Below are 12,921 nucleotides of genomic sequence, written 5' to 3' on the forward strand. Positions count from 1 at the left end.
TTGATGAGGTCGGAAAAAATTAGGTCGAACAAAACCTAGGTCGGACAGCACTTTTGGGGATTTTGGAAAAATCGCCAGGTCGGAGAAAAATAGGTCGGACAATTTAAATACACCCGCCGGCCATCCCGCAGTACACGCATGCGCTGCAGGCATGATGTTTGCATACCTACCAGGCGCTAAGAGAGCTTGCGTTGGCTGAACTTTGCAGTTTCGAAACGTTGGAATCAAATTGGTCATTCCATGTTCTGCAGCAGCTCTGCTCAGGTTCGGGAGTCAGGCCCCTTGACGCACAGCTGCTGGACACCCCATATATAAAGTTTGGGATTACTGGCGGGCGAGCCCTGCTGATCTGAGCTGCGTCCAGACAAGAGGGTCGCTTGGGTCGCTTGGGTCGCTTGGGTTGTTTGGGTCGCTGTGGGGTCTCTGAGGTCTGCGCAGAAAACCAAAACGTGGCTTCTGCGCCGGCTCAGAGACCCAAGCGACCCAAGCAACCCTCTTGTCTGGACGCAGCTCTGACGTCGTCGGATAGTAGGTGCATGGGCCACAGCGCAGAGCACCCAATCAATTTATTTTATTTCGGTACCAAATGAATTTCATTAAATTTAGTGAAGATGGTGACGCTGTTCCTCAATTAAGGATGTTGAGTGAAAACAGAGAAAATTCCTTTTTTTTCCCATATTTTTTCAAAGAACTTTTTAAGTATGAGAAGTTTCAAGTTGGAACATCTGCACCAGAATAGAGTTGCCTTCAGAAGGTACCCGGGTAATCGATGGTTAAGGATGTAAAAAAAAACATTTTACAAAATGCTTCAATTTTAATACTTTCATTTTTTTTATAATGAGGAAAACATAATCATTAGGGATATTCTTTCGTATTCTACATGCACACAACAAATAATATATCACTGAAATATACATTTATCAGACAAAATGTAAATAATAAACAATTCACGATCAGCATGCAAAGGCACCTATGGGAAAATGCTGTTTAATAAGCGCTAACAATACCTATTCACTGTCACTCAGTGATTATAATCTTTCCACACACCCAGCAAACAGTCATCCTTTTCTTGGCTTACTTGACTCATACATTTTCTAGTTTTGTAAATCAGAAGAATAGATGCTTAAATAACGAATAGCATTCATAAACACAAATTTGGAATTTGAAGATATTTCAGTTCCATAGTGCACAGCATCCAATCAATTGGTTAATTTTGGTCCCAAAACAATTTCATAAAATTTAGTGTAGCCAATGATGCTGTTCCACAATTTAGGCTGTTCAGTGAAAAATAGTCATTTATTTCCACTTTTGCTGTTTGGTTTCGTTTGTGTTTTAAAAAATGAACCTTTTAAAACTGAGAAGTATTTATAGCTCACAAACTTCAAACAGAGATTGAAACAAAACAATTAATTATGAAATAAATACAGGTCATTTCACCATAAAAAAGAGAAAGAAACATGAACAAACAGTGCTTGGTCTCATACCCAGCAACAAATAATTTTGTCACAATAGATTAAACAAAATATCTTCCAGCTTGAAGAGCCTATCCAGCAAACAAAGATAAACTATGTACCTAGATTACACTGAAAAGACATTTTTCACATTAGAACAGAACATTTGTTTTGGCATAAATGGGAATGGACTTTGAATGGCTATGCCACTTGAAACTAATATGAAAGCAAGAAGTTTATGTAGAAACAAAAAGAAATTAGAAATTCCCACACATGTGAGACAATCTCAATCTGAGATTGAAAATCTTGGCTTATACTGTTCAAAATCTAGCAACTTTAATAAGAAAGGGGCAATAAGAGTCAAGTATACCACTGAAGCAATCTTTTAGAGACACGCACAAGACAATCTTAATGCATCTGATAATCACCATAGTGTGCTAAATGCAACAGCTTTTCTGTTCTGCCATATCTGCACAGGCAGAAGCCTTTATGAATGGCAAAGATAACAAGGGAAGCAATAAAATTTACATATTAAACACATGTAATATCTTGTAAGCCAAAACTCACCAATTTCTCTCCCAATAAACACACAAGCTTAATCTATTTTTTAAATAAGACTATGTCTATTATGAAATGACATTAATAGGGACATTATTGTAATGTTTCAGCCCTACATGCGCAAATATACATATATTTTAACACTTAAATGCTCTCATAAATGTATATCTTAAACATGCAGGTTAAAAATTAGGATCAAGTACATGGACAAGACTCTTAGCTGCACCATTACTTTCAGCTTGTACCTGAACTCACTGGTGAAGTAAACCAATATTAACGCCTGGCAAATTTGAACTTGACTAACACATTTAAAGCATGGATAAAGAACTATAAGACACGTATTGGAGATAGCAGGTTACAGGAAAACAGCAACATTTCCTAGGGTACAGCTACAAGTCACACATAGATATGAATTAAAATTCAAACAAGTCTGAGAACAATCAAAACCTTTGTATTTTGTACACGATACAATAATTGAAAGTTATGTGGTGCTCTTTCAGATGGTCACCTCCCACAAATAATACTTTAGCCTAAATGGGAGCATAATTTTAGAAAAACGAATGTAAAGGAGAAGTTTAATCCCAAAGCAACATTTCTTGGTCATTTACTTTTTAGCTAAAAAGAAATTTAAGAAACATAATTCAGTAAGCCTAACTTTTGTACTATGACAGATGTCAAATACTTTCCAAACTGCAATCTAACTCCAAATGTCTCAAATATTATGAGTTTAAAGGTCCCAATAGAAGGAAAAGAAAGAGGAAATTTTCCTATTTGAAAGTAACAAAAGAAGATATGTGAACATGATTTTTCTGTTACTTTTCAACTGTAATAAAATATAGCCAACCCGTTATTGGTGGTCTTTTATCACACCTACTAGACCATTCTCTTAAATTATGAATTCTTGTTTCACAGCAATCATAATATTGTATTCAGCTTCCATTCACTATGCTTGCAACATTTATACTTGCTGTGGCATGAAAGATTTGAAATACAACAGAGAATATTTTGAACCATACATTTGTCTAATGGCTAGTTTTTAATAAACACAATGCTCACTCTAGGAAAGAGTGTGAGCTTGTTACTCTTTGCCACATTAACAGTGGGTATACAGCTGAGAGGTCACTTCCAATACATTATAACTATTTATCTTTGGTCTCTGAGCCTTACACATAACATGTAAGAAAAAAGTGACATTTTTTCTGCAAATCCATATGATACTTTTTAAGACATACAAATGGAATGTTCAATACATATTAAAATAACAAAACAAAGCTGGAACCTTCCAGTTATAGAAGCTTCATCACAGTTCTAGACTAAAGCCTGTAATATATTTGCTGAGTTTACTGACCTTTGCCTCACGATATGTCTCAACAGCCCGAATGAAGCAAAAAATAAATAAATAAATGAGGCATTTATTACAGGACCTATTTGGTAATAATAATTCCAAATTAAAAAAAAAAGCAAGTCAGAAATAAGGATAAATTGCAGGCAAGATACAAGTGTGGGATACACCATGTAAATTACCACTATACAAGGATTTTATTTCAAAACACAGGTATGGTTGAAGTGGATTTATATACAACACATACATTAACACTTAGTGAAATGTATTGAGAGAAACAACTTGTCATTAAGAATAAAAAATAAATATGACTAATCATTGGATAAACATAAATCAACATCAGAAAACAAAATTATTCCCACCAGATCAATCTACAGAACGGTAATGCTTTGACTTGGAGCAGTAAATTGAAATACCTGTCATTTCTCTTTAACCATCAGAGATGTTTCTTTATCTTTTCAGTTGTCAAGCAAAAGGGTAAAAATCTAGCAGATTATGAAAATTGTGAAAAAGATATCAACATTTCTCAACAAATATCATCAAGAGAACATAACAGATATTAAAAAAGAAAAAAAAAAAAAAAAAGAATCATATCTAGGGACACACTTAGCAGCAGATTACACATAAATGCACATCTACCAAACACACAGAATCTATTACCATTATATCAGACTGGGTTCTAAGGAAAACACTTGGAATATCTTAATTGTTCATACCCTATCATCAAATTAAAAAATTATCTTTGCATAAATAGTTATCTTTCTAAAGAATTAGAAAACTATACTACCTCCTTTTCTCATATTACACATAGCATAATTTACAACAGGATAAAAGGAGCAAAATTCACAGTCCTGAAGGATTTTTTTACTCCCTTAATTGAAAGAAAGAAAAAGGGAAAAGGAAAAAACAAGAGAAGGAAAACAAATACAGAACAATCACACAAGGCATGGGAACCAATACAGAGCACCAATGCTTCAGTCCACCATTACAAGAGGAACACTAACAGACATATAGAACAGATAAACACAACAGATTGAATCTATCACACCAGACCTCCCCAGCAGTACATTGTAAGTAGCAAACTGCGAGGCCCTCCTTCTAGTAAATTATGATCACAAAACAAAAAATTAAACAACAACAAACATTCTAAGACATTGCAAGTAATGATTTCTTCATTACACTCACCAGGAGATAGATCAAATAGGCTGTAAAGAAATGTTGATTCCAACAGAGAAAAAAATAAATCTAGTTTGAAACAATACAACAGTTTCAACGTTACACTGGGAACGTGACAGTTCAGATAGATAACACTACTTGCAAAGATCTTATTTTATAGAGAGAGATATCTTACTATTCTCAACAAATGTTTTTCTGTAACCGACGCTGTCGGAAATCATAAATCCTACGACAAAAGAATACCATATCCGGTGCAACATGTCCAGGAGGTAGTCGATGATGTCTAGGATATTTTCCTTCTGGCCCTGGCACGACGAGAGAAGGAGGTGACAGGCCTTCCTCAAGGCGACGAATGGTCTTACGATATCTGCATCAGAAGAAAGGGTGTAAAGATCACAGTTAAAGAAAGTGCATCACTTGAAATACCATTACATACCTGCAGTATTCATTGAAGGTAAGAACATAGCACTTGTCTTCAATACAAGCTACACTATTAAAATCTTTATGACGAGAAGAGAATATTTCATCATCACGATCACAAGGTCTGCGACCTTGTTCAGTATGCTCAGGCCTATAAAACCACACTAAGGATAACATCATTTCACCTGCAAGGAGAAAGAAAATGTAATTTATTCCTTCATATGAAAACATATATGATGAAAACAAATAAAATTATAAAATCATTCAATCAATTCATAATAACAAATACAAAAGTGTACTAACCATCCTCAGGGTTCTCCCAGAGATGAATAACTCGTGCCACAAATGGCAAGTCAATTTTTCTGGTCCCAGACTTCAAGAGAATTGTATCTCCAAGAGTTATATTGTCACCTTCATCATGTTGCATTGCAGGATAGCACTTCCGCAGCACCGGTGGATCATCACACTGAAACAGGAAATTGACCAGTAAATTTCAAGTCAGTACAGCACTAACCTCAAGTTGAACTTGTTTGTTTGAAATAAGTAGCACAACATTACAATTAACTCACATTTAGAAAGACTCTGTGCAAGAAGGGCTGCCCCCGCCATTGCCAGCCGTTTGACCACTTGGGTGTTTTAGGCTCGGCGCAGCACTCGAGCAGCCGCAGCTCAGACTGGGAGACGGTGAGGCTGGCGGGCACCTCCAGGCCGGCCAGCCTGCCGAGCTCCTCCACGCGGCCCCGGTCCACTGCGGGGTCCATCAGGTTGTTGTTGTTGTGGTGGTGCTTGCCGTGGTGCTGCGCCGGGGCGTGGGCGGGGGCGGGGGCGGCCGCCGGCGAGAGTCGCGCAGCGACTGCAGCACCGGCGGCGTCGAGGGGCGTGGCGGGGCGTGGCGTGGGCGGGGGCGGGGGCGGCCGCCGGCGAGAGTCGCGCAGCGACTGCAGCACCGGCGGCGTCGAGGGCGGCGCCCCCAGCGTCCGCACCGGCCGCGGGCGCCGCCAGCTCTGCCTGGACCGCGGCCTTCTTGGCCTCGGCGGCGCTCACGAGGGCAGCCAGGCGCGCGGCCCGGGCCGCCTCCTGCCGCGCCAGCCTGGCCTGCTCGCGCTCCTTCTTGGCCTGGCACTTGGAGATGAGCTTCTTCTGCGCGGCGATCAGCCGCCGGCACTGGTTGAGCGGCACGCCCTCGGGCAGCCCGGCGGCGGCGATCACGGCGGCCGCGGCCTGCTCCTCCTCGACCAGCCGGCTGCGCGACTCGCTGCGGCTCCGGCCCGCGCTGTTGTCCCTCGACTGCGGTTTGCTGTCCGCCTTGTCCTGGGACTTGTCGTCGGCCGCGTCCTGGTTCTTGTCGCGCGACTTGGAGCGCTTGCCGCCACCGCTGCTGCCCGTTGACTTGTTGCTGTCAACGGAAGAGGTCCGTTTCGCCGAGCCCTTCTTTCCTCCGGCAGCCTTCTTGGTGCTGCTGGGGGCCGTCACAGGGGACGTGCTGCTGGTGGAGGCCACGGCGGTCGTGACTGTTGTGCTCGACGTCGTGGAGGTGGTCTTGCGGTTGTTCTTGCTTGAGGTGGTCTTCGGCTTAGGAGGAGTCGTCGCGGTGGTGAGGGCTGCGACAGTGGTCGTGAGGCCGTGGCCCGGACGCAGCCCCTCTGAGAGGGGCATCTCGATCATCTTCTTGCTCTTGGACTTGCTCGGCCACACTGACATGCGCGCCAACTGTTTTCTTTGGAGTTTTTTGTTCTTTTTACTGGGCGGCGCGTCAGCCTCTTGCCCGCCGGGGCGCTTGTCAGCGGGCTGGCAAGAGCTCTGCGGCGGAGCGGGCCCGGGCGCCCGCGCCTCCGGGGGAGGCGTCGTCTGCGTCGACTCCTCGATGGTGGTAGTGGTGATGGTGGTGGTAAAGCTCAGCACGGACACGCTCTTCACGTCCTTTATGTCCTTGAGATCCTTGAGGCCGTTCTGCGCGGCCTTGGCCACCATCAGCTCCTTGGCGTCCTTGGCGTCCTCGACTTTGACGGCGTCACCCAGGTCCGCCAACGGCCGGCCGGGGCTGGCGGCGCGCTTCCGCCGCGGAGTGAGATGGGCGGGGACGCACGAGGCAGGGGGGTTGGCGGGGGGAGGGACGTTCTGGCGGCACAGGTTGTGCCTGGTGGCGAGCACCAGCGCGGGGGGCTCGGCGGGCGCCTCTGGGGGGGTGCCGGGGTCCTGCTTCACCACGCTCTTAGAGCCCTCCATGTTGTCCCAGGTCTGGTACTGCGTGGGCGCGTGCGTCGCCCCCACGGCGGGGGACGGCGGGGGCGGCATGCCGGCGGAGCCCCTGGCGGGCGAGGGCGGCCCCAGGATGCCCGGCGGCAGGGTCGGCGGCTCTTGGGGCAGCGCGAGGGCCACGGGCGGCAGCGGCAGCGCGAGAGGTTGCATTTGCTTGGGCCCCTTACTGTCACCAGTAAGTGGGCCAGTATGGACGTTTTTTGGACACGATTGCATTGGGCAAGGGCACCTAAACGTCGCTGTCTCTGTAACAAACGAAAAAAGAAGGCGGATATTAGGGATCGGCTATCCCAGAGACTAAGAAAAAATAAAAAATAATCAGTGTATGTAGCGTTTCTAATTTCTATGTGTAAAGAAGATAATTGAAAAACTGCCAAACAATCGGAGAGCTTTCTTTTTCCTTTTTCAAAAAACATGATCCACTTTGGAGAAGTATCCAAAACAAGTTGAACAAGTCCCTCCGAAGGAAGACAAAGGCTTTTCAATAATATTCCCTTTCTAAGTTAGAAACACAAAGTGAAAGACACGCGACAGTCTAGAGATATAGAAGAGGAAAAAGGGACGGGGAAAGAGAGAGGGCAGTAGAAAATAAGCCACAAGGGAGAAGGGGGAGGGAGCCGGGCCCGTCTTATGGGGCTCTGGGCTCGTAGTGGTGAGCGGGTGCGGGGGCGGGATGGTAGTGGTGGTAGTGGTGGTAGTGGTGGTGTTGGGACGCGAGGGCCTCGCGCGCGGCCACGACCAGGAAGTGCACGGCGGAGGGGGGCGGGGCGCACGCGGGCGCGCAGTGCTGACCTGGGCCTGGGTACGTCGGGTAGTGCACGTAGGGCTCCACCGGGTAGTCCAGCGGCGGGGGCGGATGCGAGGGCGGGGGCCCGGGGACGGGCGGCGGCCCGCTCGAGACGACCATCTGCATCTGGTGGACGGCGCCCGCCGGCGGCGGCACGGCCAGGGCGGACGCGCCCGTGGCGTAGGGGTCTTGGGGCCCCGCGTGCGGCGCCAGGTAGCTGTAGTGGCGGCGGTAGTGCATGGCGCGGTGGTAGTAGCTGGGGTAGCAGTCCTGGTACTGGGGCCCCACCGGAGCCACGGGGCCCACGGAGGCCGCAGGCCCGCAGTAGGGGTACGGGCTGTAGTAGGGCTGCGGGTAGGCCCCGTGAGCGGGGTAGCGGTAGGCGTGCGGGGGCGGCGGCATGCTCGCCGACGCGCCCGACGACGACGTCGCTACGTTGGACGACGACGAGTTGGCACCCGCGGCCACGGGGTTGCCGTCGGCGCCAGCCTCAAGCTCTGGGGCGGGCGCCTGCGGGTCCCGGGGGGTGGGCGAGGGGGCGGCGGCGGCGCCCTTGGGGGGCGTCACCAGCGGCGGCAGCAGCGGCGCCCCGGAGCCATGGGCGGCGGCCGCGGCGGCGGCGGAGATCAGCGGTCCTGCCGGTTGGTAGACTCCTGCAACACGAGAGAGAGGCGGTCAGTCCGTGGCGGCGGCGAGGCGAGGCTGGCGAGGCAAGGCAAGGCGGAGGCGGGGGCGGGGCGGGCTGGCTGGCTGGGCGCCTGACGGTGGCCGGGTACGCGGCCCCGCCGAGCAGGCGTGCCCGCCCGGTGGCCCGCCCGCCCGCGCTGCAGGGGCTCACCGCCCGCCGAGCGAGATGGGGCACAAAAGCGGACGCAAAGGCTCGCCTTTCGGAACGCGCCCCGAGTGTATCACAGCAAACGATTCAGTGTTTGCGAGTTTGTCTGCTCCCTCCCCTCCACCGTGAGGCGCCATGGCCCCTGCGACGTCCGCATATTGTCCGGTACGTAAACTGCGACGCAGGACGCAGCGCATATCGCACATAAAATCGAACGTGGTGTGGTTGTACCCGGGTATCTCTAGACGGATGACGCTGCAGTGTTTCCAGAACCTTTTGGGCTTTGGGCGAAGAGAGTAGACAAACCCGCATCAAACCCCTTGCATCGTGGCTCTGCACCCGGTCAACGACGTCAAATAATCACCGAGGGAATTTGACCGTCTTGGCACATCATGTGAGCAGCCATAAAAACCGTGAAAGACTACGCAACATTGACCTTTGGGATCGCAGTCACACGTCCCCAGGGCGGCGCAGGGCAGAGCCGGGCAGAGCTATCCTCGCCGCTCCACAGAGCGATAGGATAGAGCGGGAGAGGCAAAGAGGAAAAAATAAAAGCGAGATACGGGCGGGGGCTAGCGAGTGATAGGGCGTCGCGCTCTGCAGCTTATCACCAGCCGTGATAAGGCTCGAGTTACCGATCAGTGTGGGCGGGCAGGAGGAAAACGACTTATCGCCGTCCTGAAACCAGCGCACTGTCGAGACTCGAGTGCCTAGAAACAAGGAGCGCTCGGTCTCGGATACTCCACCGCTGGCCCCGCGCGGGTCGACACAACATACCGACGGTTTTTCAAAACAAACGCTGTAAATTAAACTGTTTTAAATCTATTTTAGGGGCGTGATCGTGCCTGGAATACGCCGAGCGCACGGAGCTAGCCGGGCCAGGCCGAGCCGAGCCGAGCGCGGCGCGGGGAGAGCAGCCAGGCGGTGGCGCGCCCTGGCGGCCGCGGGCGCAACCCCCTCCCGCGGCGGTGACGCTGTGAGAGAGCCGTCCCGGCCCCGGCCCCCCCGCTGGCCCGCGACACGGGTGCGACAGAGAGAGAAAGGAAAGGGGTGAAGGAGAGAGGAGAAGGGGGGGGGGCAAGCGAGGCGAGCGGTCGGGCTGTTGGCATTTACAGTCACTTGGACCAGCTTCAGCCCGCGCCGCGCCGCGCCCCGCCCCGCCCCGCCGAGCCGCTTTAGCCCGACGCGCTCAAATACGCTTAGGTCTGCGAGAGAGGCGCCGCGAGTGGATCGGCGCGGTCAAGCCACCGCTCAGGTCCCCCGGGCCCCACCGGGCCCGCGGCGTGGCGCCCAGCCATTGACGGGACGGGACGGCCGCGGTGCTGCGGCTGCCAATGAAGCCATCCGCCCGGGGCGCCGCCACCGCCTGCCTCCGAGATGTGCCCCTCCTCCTCCTCCTCTCCTTCTCAAGCCGCGACCGCACTGCGGCGCTACCATAAGAGCCAGCCCCCCATCTGTAACATGCTCGGCCCGTCGGCGCGCGTGTCCGTGTCCGTGCGGCGCCCGGCGGCGCCGCCAGCGCTCCCGCGAGGACCCAACTTGTCCGATTTGTATGTATGGTGGTAGTTGAAGGGGGCGGGCCGGGCGCCGCTCCGGTGAGCCCCACTCCCACTCCACTCGGCGCGCGCGCTCGCACACACACACACACACACTGACAAAACCTCAAACAATCCATTCATCGACCCAAGCTTTGTTCGGCAGAACAAAGTTTTGTGGATGAAAACACGACGCCGTATGTAATGGCGGTGGTAAAGTGAAGGTGCCCCTACAATGAACAACGTTCCTCCCCCGAGGAGAAGCGAGGGAAATAATTTCGTAAGCAAAGGCTCAAGGCTCCGCACGAACGAACGTCCTCGAGGACACGACGGGCACCTTACTACTACGTGGTCCCTGGCAGTGTCGTCGCCCCTGGGTAAGCGTTCCTTGCGGGGTGGGTCACCTCCGGGGGAAGATACCTCGTCGTATCTGTCCTCTCTATACGATTAAAAAGATGTAACACACTGGCCTGGGCTTTGCTGAGCACCAGCTAAGCACTCAGGGAAGAGAGGAAGAGAGGAAGAGGGAAGGAGGGGGAGAGGGACAGGGACGGGGTAAGGGAGGTAGGGAGAGAGAGAGAGAGAGAGAGATGCGCCATTCGCAGGGAAAAACTCACTCAAAGCAACACGCAGCGCGCAATTCGCGGAAGTGGAACCGTAAACACGAAACGAGCGTCCCCTTCGCAGCACAGGGGGCGCGCAGCGGACAGGCCGGGGGCCGGGCCGGCCGGGGCGCGCCGGGCGGGAGTCGCCTGTAAGCGCCGCACAGCGCACACCTTCCATTATACACGAGTGTCAATTTGTCCGGCGGCCAGCGCAAAGGGGCGAGAGAGAGCAAGCGAGAGAGTGAGAGAGCGAGAGAGAGAGTGAGAGAGCGAGAGAGAGAGTGAGAGAGAGAGAGTGAGAGAGCGCGAGCGAGAGAGTAAGAGAGCGAGCGAGAGACGGTGGCGCCAAAACGGACGATAACAACAAAATCCCCTCTGTCCGCGCGCAAAGCGGTGATACCATAGCCACATAGGAAACTGGTGAGCTGGTTGCGCGGCCACAGGCAGGCGGCAGGAAGGAAATGACACACACACACTCATGCGGCCTTGAACGCGCACCTCGTCGCTTCCGCGTGCGACAAACTGCTGTACTGCAGGGGGATTAGACGGTGACATGTACGTACTGAACAAACCTCGATACCGTATAGCTCACAGGCCGCCCCACGCCCCCCAGCCGCGCGCCTGCTGATCCCCAAGGATCCTGCACAGCTTTGGCAATATGGCACCGAAAGTCTGCTCTGACTCGTTCTTCGCAGCGTTGAGAGAGAATCTCCTTTTTCCTCGAGCGCGGGCGGCTTCGATAGTGCGGGGGACGGGACGGGGGTACGGGGCTTATCGCCGGACCTCGGCTACCCACTCTTACGGGTGGTGGGCAAAAAAAAAAGGCGATGACTGGCAGCCTGGCCTCGTTATGGGAGGTGGCTTGCGACTTCCATTTGCATGTCGCTGCGGACGCTACTATTTAGAGATTTGCAGAATCCAGCAGGGAGGGAGGATGTCGATGGATGCGGATGGAAACTGCCCCGTCGGCCGTCTGGTAATGCGCGGTAAAGGCGGCTGCTCGGAGATTACCAGAATAACCACCAACCAGAAAAGATGCGATTCTTGCTCTTCTAACCATCCTAACCCGCAACACTGAGGTGTTACTATTGACAACGGTTTGAGTCATCTTATTTGTTCTCTGCTTGGTTTCAAGTTAAGATCGCGTCACCGTGTTGCGGGTGTGCCAGTCTGCTTGAAAACCAAGCGCATTTCGCTTTTAGGTTTGACGCAGTCTGGGTAATTCCCATAAAGCAGCCGCTTTTTACCTCGTGTGTTTCAACAACAATCTGTAGTCTTACCCCTTCTTATCCGCCCGCACTTGTTAAAGGGTTTTCTTTCTCAGTGACTTCACTCAGCCTGGAATCGTGTTTTCCACATCGCCCCGCGCACAACAGCAGTTGTTCCGAAAACAGGATGACGCACGGTACGGCGCGGGGGCAGCGGGGCGGGGCGGGTACCGGCCGAGATAAAAATAGATACGAAGTCGTGGCGGCGACACAAGACCATACACAGGAGGCGCGTATCAAACGGGGTGGGCGGGAAGTCATAACTCCAACTACTTAAATACGGCGACAGGGGGCGGGGCGGCGGGGCCGCAACCAACAGATCGATCCCACGCCTCACCTGCCGGGGCCGGGGGTCGCCTCGCCGGCAATCACAGCCCCGGTCGGCGGCATCTCGCCTCGCCTCACCTCCCAGCAGGTGACCCTTCGGCCTTCGGAGCCGGACGAGCGCGCGGGGTGACGCGGGCGTGGGGCACGCCCTCGTCAAAGAGGAGCGAAGAAGTGCCACAGAGTGGAGACCGGCCCCCGGCCCACCGCCGCTCTCAGTCGGATCAGGAAGTAATTGGTTGTATCGAGAAGGGCCGAGGGCCGCGCGGCGGCGGCGCCCGCTCCAGCGCTGCAGCATGCTGCAGCCCCCCACCCCTCCCATTGGGCATGGGCCGCCAAGGGGTAGTCTCTCTCCGACCCT

The 12,921-nt window shown here is 51.9% G+C and overlaps 1 protein-coding gene across 1 annotated transcript in view; it reads right to left on the reverse strand.

Annotated features, from left to right (window-relative positions):
* Positions 1–794: 794 nt before the first annotated feature.
* The window catches only part of LOC113211286 (mucin-19), a 119,719-nt gene continuing 107,592 nt past the window's right edge, over positions 795–12,921 (reverse strand). The window contains 6 exon segments of the mRNA XM_052264297.1: positions 795–4,894; positions 4,964–5,132; positions 5,251–5,413; positions 5,517–5,823; positions 5,825–7,451; positions 7,999–8,646. Of these exon segments, the coding sequence (XP_052120257.1) occupies positions 4,708–4,894; positions 4,964–5,132; positions 5,251–5,413; positions 5,517–5,823; positions 5,825–7,451; positions 7,999–8,646 (3,101 nt within the window). The 3' untranslated portion in view covers positions 795–4,707.

Source organism: Frankliniella occidentalis, unplaced genomic scaffold (assembly GCF_000697945.3).
Source record: "Frankliniella occidentalis isolate FOCC.00 unplaced genomic scaffold, Focc_3.1 Scaffold18, whole genome shotgun sequence".
Lineage (NCBI taxonomy): Eukaryota > Metazoa > Arthropoda > Insecta > Thysanoptera > Thripidae > Frankliniella > Frankliniella occidentalis.